The sequence below is a fragment of the Frankliniella occidentalis genome, unplaced genomic scaffold (assembly GCF_000697945.3).
Source record: "Frankliniella occidentalis isolate FOCC.00 unplaced genomic scaffold, Focc_3.1 Scaffold10, whole genome shotgun sequence".
Taxonomy (NCBI): Eukaryota; Metazoa; Arthropoda; class Insecta; order Thysanoptera; family Thripidae; genus Frankliniella; species Frankliniella occidentalis.
Genome location: NW_026267140.1, coordinates 1377984 through 1385740, shown reverse-complemented (window position 1 = coordinate 1385740; position 7757 = coordinate 1377984). Strand labels below are relative to the sequence as shown.

Sequence of the window (7757 nt, the reverse complement as noted above, 5' to 3'; positions counted from 1 at the left end):
CCCCCCCCGCATTCTCTCTCACTCTGCTCTCTCTCTCACTCTCTCACTCTGCTCTCTCTCTCACTCTCTCACTCTGCTCTCTCTGTCTCTCTCCCCCCTCTCTCGCTCTCTCCCTCTCTCGCGGCATTATCTTGTTACGGCGCCGGCTGACCCCGTGGCGACCCCCGCGCGGCGCCCGGACCGGCCCGGACGAACACAATGTTACTTTTATAAGCCCTTCTCCTCCCGCCATCTCCGTTGATACAAATGTGGCGGAGTTTCTGGGGCCTGCGGGAAAGTCGGGTGAGAGATGTATCAGAGTTATTATCTGACTAACGACCCCGGCCACTGCGCAGATCTCCTTCTTCTGCATTGGCGTCGCCACCATGCTGCTCACGGTCACGGACAGCTTCGCCGTGATGAAGGTGCTGTCGCTGATCATGGGCCTGTTTGACGGCTGCTTCATCTCGCTGTTGGGGCCCATTGCCTTCCAGCTGTGCGGGCAGCGCGGCGCCACCCAGGCCATTGGCTGCCTGCTCGGGCTGTGCTCCGTGCCGCTCACCATCGGGCCCTTCGTCGCAGGTCAGTGGAAGGGTTGGCTTGTGAGCGGGCCTGAAGCCTGAGGGGCGGGCTACCCTAAAGTGTAATCCATTTCATGTGTAAGCCATTACCGCTTCGGACACCCAGAGGGCCTGCCTGAGGGCCTGTCTGAGGGCCTGTCTGAGGGCCTGTCTGAGGGCCTGTCTGAGGGCCTGTCTGAGGGCCTGCCTGAGGGCCTATCTATGCCTCCTGAGGGCCCGGATCCCGAGGAGGTCCCTCGGTGCGCTCATCCTCGCCATGGTCGCTTCTTGTTTCAGGCCTGCTCTACGATCACCTGGGCTCGTACCAGTTGCCCTTCCTGCTGGCCGGCGTGCCGCCCGTCGTCTGCTCAGTGCTCATGTTCGCCGTGCGCTGCGTCCCGGACGACGCCAAGGACGAGGCGTCCGAGAACGGCCTGATGGTGAAGAGCTGCTCGCCGCTGGAGCCCGTGGGCGACAAGCTCAACGGCCACCACCACGGCGCGGCCGCGACCATCAGGGCCGCGGGCCAGGCCACAGGTACGTGGGTCCCGCTGCTGGTGGAGGAGCGGCTGTGCGTGCGCATCGCCCTGCTGGCCGCGCCGCGCTCCCCGGGCCGCCTGCAGTCCTACTCTCTGCTCGCGTAGTACAGTAGTGCCTGCACCCCAACACCGCACGCGCGACCACGGGGAGCAACCCCGTCAGAGGTTGCCGAGTCAGGTGCTACAGAGGGTCCACCCTGGTCGACGATCTTGGTGAATTTCGGAATTTCACCTGATCCACAGGGTGAGTGTTCTAATAAGCTGTACTGTTTTCTGGTTATGTGGTATCGGATGCAGGCGTGCGGACTGGTTGCATACTCGCAAGGGGCCAGAAGGCGCCGTGGTGAGAGTTGATAAGCAAGCCGGCCCGTACGCCTCATGCGGTACTACAGTATTACCAGCAAACAGTACGGGCTAGAGCAACCACCCTGTTTACGGCATTCGTAGAGAGCAAAGACTACTGCTTTTGCTGACACTTTCTCTTCGCTGCTGTCGCTCCGCACCTCTCTGTAGTGAAGATCCTTGATTATTAGACTAATGGACCGGAGCCTAGACTGCGCTGGACACTACTTGTCGCACCTTCGCAGTGTTGGACCTCACGCCGAGCTGTCTCGGTATGAGGTTTGCTTTGCCTTACCTTTGTGATAAAAATAGTGTCATGTATTCGATCTCTACTTACGCTGACGCCATTGTTTTGTGATGTCACTCTAGAGAATGAACTGAGCTTAGTTTCATGATCAATGTGGCCTGTGATATAATTTTTGTGATTATAAGAAATGTGATCGATCGTGTATTGTTGTAAATATTTCGTACAGCATGTTACTAGTTGTAGGAAACCAGCTAGTTGTAACCACTGCCTTTTCTGGTATCTTGTATGTATTTCCTACCTTGCATCCTATCTTTAACGTTTTTACTAGTCTCTCTACTTTTTAATAATAAACTGCTTGATAAATGTCGCATGACTGTGTTTCCTTCACTTTCTTCTGTCTTCCTCCAGGGAAGTCCCACTCGATTCCTCTAATATCTATAGATGCTTTCCTTCTTTTCTGATCACCCTGCACTTGCATGATGCGTATAGGACACAAAACGCGTATGACAAAAAGACGAAGACACTCTGGGGAGAAGTATTGTACTTGAAGACTCACCCTGCCGACCCTAGACCGTTGATTTTCCTCTTATCCCACTAACGGCCACAGCTGCTGCTAGACTTATACTTTGACTTTGGCCTTTGCCAGAGTATGGGTGTCTTTTTGCGTCACAAGTAAGTCTGACCCATGTTGACCCAGGCCAGCGTCCATCACACTCAACGTCGAGTAGAGGGCCTTTATACTTGTGAAGGGATCGTCACAAACTACAGGGGCGAATTGGTTTGATGAAGGTGCTTTTTTCACAACCTATCAGGGGACATGACGTGGGACGTGGCTCCAAATAGATAATTTCACACACGATCGCTGCGGATCTTAGACAACTCGCCCCGGTATGACTTGCTCCCATAGTATTAATTCGTCCCATGCCCATTTCGCCTTGTAGCCAACCCATCTCGCCCCAGGGCCCACAAAATTGGGGCGAGTTAGCAACTTGGATGGGGCAAGTTACCCGTCTCTCATAGATGCATGTTTGCAGATCGCTTTTAAACGCCCACCGGTGATGACTTATCCATCCAGAACCTCATTAATAGATAAGATATTAGTTTTTAAAAAGTACCTCTCTTCGGGGCAATGGAGGGCTTCTTATCAAATAGTCATTTCGGGATGGGAAGATAGAAGCACTGACGTAAACTCTGTGATATGGGCCCCATGTGTCTCAAACCGGCACGATTTCTAACCAACAAAATAATTGTAGTGCAAACAAATATTAGTATCTATCACGGAAGCAGTGTGGTCCCCGTCCCACATACCCGGAGAGGGCGTGAGCTTGCTCGCGTGATAGTAAGTGCTGCAGTAATGGGCTTCCAATCGTCTAGTTCAAACAAGTTTTCGGACTTTATTTACTGTACGTAGCTGAAGAACCAGAACGTATTTTTAAAAGGGTATTAAACATGTAAGCGAGTTACTGTAGTTTTTATTGTTTTTTGTTTGCCATGGATGCTTTGACTAAGGGTCGGGGTGTCGTAAAGTAACGTGACGCATGAGAAAACCGCATAAAAACGAAAACAAAATTGCAATTTCAGTGCAAAATTGGAGCGATTTTGGAAATTTTCCGTCCGGTGTGCAACGCTCTCAGAAGGTTGAAAACGTTTTAATGACGCTTTTAAATTTTTATTTCTATTTTTGGTTTAGCATGCTTTTGTTACGCACTACGTTACGTTACGACTCCCTGCCGAGAGCACCCCAACCCAGGCAATCTCGTGTACACCAATTGGCAATCCACCTCCGACAACTCAGGAAAAGCCGAGAAAAAAGACAAGCAATCTGTCAAAAATATTTGACGATATTTTATACTTGGCAATCTTAGCAATCTGGTGCACGCTCTACACTTTCACCCTCCCTCTCGTTTCACTCGTTTCTTCCCAGACTCTTCAATCGGCGAATCAATTGGAAGATTTGATCTGATCTGATAGGTGACCTGGGAGGAGCAGCATTCATATGCCAACCACAGCGCCTTGACCCGCTGTGCAGTGCGCGTGCAGCTAAACATAAATTCGTCCCAGCACAATCTGCGCCTTTTACGACGGCACTAACATTGAAATATTATCTTTACACCCCTGCTCAGTTTTCAACATGGGAGTTCGTTTACTAATAACTAATGAAATATTTTGGAATGTGACTGTGATAAAGGTATTCCCTGTCGTTTTACAGGAGCAGCGGCCGACAAGTTGTTATCGAACCTCGACAGCTGAGGGTGCGAAGCCGCTTTCTGCTTTGGTGCTCTTACAACAAGATCTACAAACTTCATCTCCAATCTTCATTTATCATAACATATTTTCACCGGGGAGTGGCGAATGATTCTGGCCTTCGGTCAGTGTTGCTACACCCTTTTCCCACATTATTGTCCTTTACTCCTATCTGCAGTATTTGATTATAATCGCATCCATAATACCCATAGAGAAGTAAACATTTTTCTATGGTGGCAGTGTAGAATCCTATCGTAAACTTTTGTTATAGTTGAGGAAGTAGCAACCGAAACTTTTTGTACTTGCAAAGTTTAGACTGACTCGATTTGTAGAAAAATCAAATATGAAGGCTTTCCGAACAGGGTATAAAAATTGAAAGTATTTTACCAGAAGCTTATGTTATTCGAAACAAATTATTAATTTGTCCATCGTATTATAGTGTATATTTTGAGTGTACTTAAACAGTAGTGCATGTGATGTTTTTAGCCATATTATTGACCTTAAAGTATAAATATGTATTAAGTTAATGCCACATATCGGAAATTTACGTTTCTTTTACATGGTACATCCTATTTTTCAATACCTTATGACGAAAACCAGAAAATTATTCTTTGGAGACTTTTCCCTCAACCTTTTTACAGGTCTAGACAATAACTGTTTGTCTTGAAATCACTTAAGACTGAAAGAAAATTGATATAAATTCCAATTTGGTTGTCACACCAATAATTTGAGTTTGTGTGTTATCTTCTTGTCGCCTCCAGCCCAGCTCTCTATTCAGACGAACTCGTAAGGGTTGTCAAATACCCGGACACTTTTCCCTGCCATCACGCAGCGCGACTGAACGCGAGTAGCACGAGGAGTGGGAAGTGACACTATGGTCGTGTCGGAGAATTGGGATAGAGTTACAGAGTTACAGGGTTGCAAAGTAAGGGATCGTCCAGAAAGTACGTCTTTTTTCCTGAGATTCATTTGACAATTGCGGAAGCTAGGCGCCTGCGAAACGCAGGGTAGGCTACCCCGCACTACACGCATGCACTGCAGGCGAGATGTTGCCTACTATCAGGCGCTATGAGAGCTTGCAAAGCCTTGAACTTGGTAGGTTCGCAACGGCGAATGACAGACGTACTTTCTGGATGGCCCCTCAGCGTAAAGAGGAATTCCTCCGGGGGTTAACCCGCGGATGTTTGCCGAGGGGCCTAGCTAGCCGCGGGCCGACGGCACGCCTCTTAGACGTGTCCAAAGCTTCAAGTCGAACAGGAGCGAAAGAGGAATGAGAGTTATGGGAGTGCTATTTTCATGTTGAACATGTTGAGGAATTGCAACAGTCAAAGTGATACCATCAAATATAAGACTCGTTGCCAAACTTTTAAAAAAGAATAGAAACTGGGTTCGTATTTTTGTTTGGAAGTATTGTTCACTTGTTTCATTTATAGAAAACTCGAATTGCCCTCAAAGTGTGTTATTTTTTTATCCCAACCCTTCACAAAACCTGTGAAGAATACAAGCCACTTTGTCTTTAGGAAAATATATTTCTTCTCAATTATATTCGCAAGGAAAGTAGAAATGCATAGTTTATTTTCAGAAAATTATTTCGTTTCTTTTTATAGAAATTATATACAGATAGGAATGGACTTCTTGGCCTACTCATGCAGATTGAACAGGTGGGAACACATTCCCAATTTCAAGAGATGTCGTAACGATGTCATTATAAATAGATTTTAGACTATGTCATGACCTACCACCGTACGCCGTGGCGGTGCTGCTGGCCATGGCATTGCGTCCAGTGCTGAAGCTGTTGGCGATCGCTACCGGATAGTATGGTGACCCCGCGCTGCCTGTGGACAGTTGGCAGACAGCATTTTTGTCATTAAAATTTCCCGAAATGACAGAGTTGCAATCTCAAATCAACAATCACTCTCCCTGAATGTGCCTCACCTTGCTCTCCCGGTTGTCCGTTCCCGCCGCCGTTGCTTCCGGTGTTGCTTCCTCCATTGCCACCGTTGCCGCCGTCGCCGCCTCCGCCACCGTTGCCACCGCTGCCTCCACTACCTCCGTTGCCTCCACTTCCACCGTTGCCCCCACCGTAGCCGCTGGACGGAGGGTTCGGGGCGCCATAGCCCCGAGGACCATGTTGACGAGGACCGCTTGGTCCCGTGGGACCTTGCTGTCCCCCCATTGGCCAACCCGCCCCGAACATGAATGGGAAATAGGCGTTTATGGTGCCATAGCCTCCGCGGTCGCCGCCGCGGTCGTCGGCGCCATCTTCCGGGGGACCGCGGGGCGGCTGCTGTCCGGGACTATCCGGGACCGGGTAGCTAGGCTTCCCGGGCTTGTTCTTTCCTCCGGAGCCTGAAAAGGAACAGTGTTAATGCGTGAGCCAACAATTTTTGGGAGCAACCTAGTGGAAGGTCCGGCTTGTCCCGCTATTTCCCTAAAACATCCTGCACAACGTCGATGAACGTTTGGCTTCGGCTAGCTCCAGCTCCAAGCCTCCAAGCCCTGCACCGAGATCGCATCGAATGCCTATCTGACGCTATCTGGGGCTCTTCCCCCCGCTCCGCTCCAAGCGAGGTGGATTGGGTCAGGGTAGGCCAGAGCCGGGCACGGCGCGCAGGGCTGCCGAGCGGGTGGCCGAGCCCCGGGCTGCCAGGCTGACTCACCTGCCTTGCGTCGCGGCGCAAACACCGCCTCGCCGTCGGCGTCCGCTAGGGCAGGAGAGCTCTCGGGGGCGTCCGGCTGGATGGCGGCGGGCTCCTCGGGGGCGGCGGGATCCTGGGGGACGGCGGCAGCCGGGCCGGGGAGCTCCTGCTCTGCCACAGGCGCCACCTCGGGCGCGCCCTCCTCGGCGCTCCTGGGACACAGCCGGGTCGGAGTCAGCGGTGAGACGCCACGCCGGCACTCGTATACGAGTATACGCTATAGCGGGTCGGCGCGCGCACCGTCGAGCGCACCACCTCACACTTACCTGATCGCCGGTCCCCAGCTGAAGGCGTAGGGGTCGCCCTGCGGCGAGCCCGCCCCGCTAAAGTAGCCGCTGAAGGTGAGTGACCTGGGTGGCGCGTACGCCCCGTTGCCGGGCGGGGGCGGGGCGCCGGGGCCGGGGCCGTGGCCGGGGATGCCTCCGAGGGACGTCGGCGGCCGGGGCCCGGGCGGCGGCAGGGGTGCGCGGCGCGGGCGCATGAAGCCCATGAGCACTGCGCAGGACGTCGAGGAGCATCAGACACGAGCTCACACACGGCAGACCATCAACTTGCGAAGAAGATCCGTATACTGAGTCGTTTGCACAAACTTACGAGGAGCTCCAAACGGCATGGGTTGCCACGGCGCGGACGCCGCTCCGTGCCCCCCGACGAGGAGGGCGACGCAGGCCGTCAGCAGGAGGAGCCAGCAGAAGCTTGTCGACACCATCCTGGCCCGCGATGTGTGGAGTGTCTCCAAAGCAGAACTACCGCGCCGCCACTCACGCCGCCCACACTGCCGCGGTCCTCCTGCTCGCCTCCCTCATAAAGGTTCTGCCGCGCCTCCCCCACCCTCTGCGGATGGACAACGAGCGACGGCGGCAGCAGCGGCAGTGCGCCTAAGAGTCAGCCAGCTTGCCGTTTTTTCCCGAATTGGATATTCTAAAGACGTGCGCACACCTCGGCGTGGCGTGGCTTGGCGTGGCTTGGCGTGGCTTGACGTGGAGTGGAGTGGCGTGTGGGGCTGGAAGGGCAGCACTGTGCTGGTGCTGAGGGGAATCTCTCTTGGACCGAGACGACGAGACGGGACGGGCGAGGAGGCCAAACAGGATCGTGACCTGCAGGGTGAGTGTGGTGAGATGTGGTCAGCAAGGGGGAGAGGGGGGGG

General features: G+C 52.7%; 3 protein-coding genes across 5 annotated transcripts in view; 1 reads left to right on the top strand and 2 right to left on the bottom strand.

The window, feature by feature from the left end:
- Window positions 1–7757, bottom strand: part of LOC113210714 (synapse-associated protein of 47 kDa) — a 46943-nt gene that overhangs the window by 2798 nt on the left and 36388 nt on the right. The window lies entirely within an intron of this gene.
- LOC127752346 (monocarboxylate transporter 10-like) lies at window positions 303–4642 on the top strand. Its single transcript, XM_052277439.1, has 3 exons — window positions 303–561; window positions 837–1076; window positions 3877–4642. The coding sequence occupies exons 1-3, from the start codon at window positions 366–368 to the stop codon at window positions 3915–3917; spliced, it is 477 nt and encodes a 158-aa protein (XP_052133399.1). The 5' UTR covers window positions 303–365; the 3' UTR covers window positions 3918–4642.
- LOC113210707 (glycine, alanine and asparagine-rich protein-like) lies at window positions 5465–7445 on the bottom strand. Its single transcript, XM_026428812.2, has 5 exons — window positions 7205–7445; window positions 6877–7105; window positions 6572–6762; window positions 5847–6260; window positions 5465–5746 (listed from the first exon to the last, which is right to left on the bottom strand). Exons 1-5 carry the CDS (start codon window positions 7317–7319, stop codon window positions 5640–5642), a joined length of 1056 nt encoding a protein of 351 aa, XP_026284597.2. The 5' UTR covers window positions 7320–7445; the 3' UTR covers window positions 5465–5639.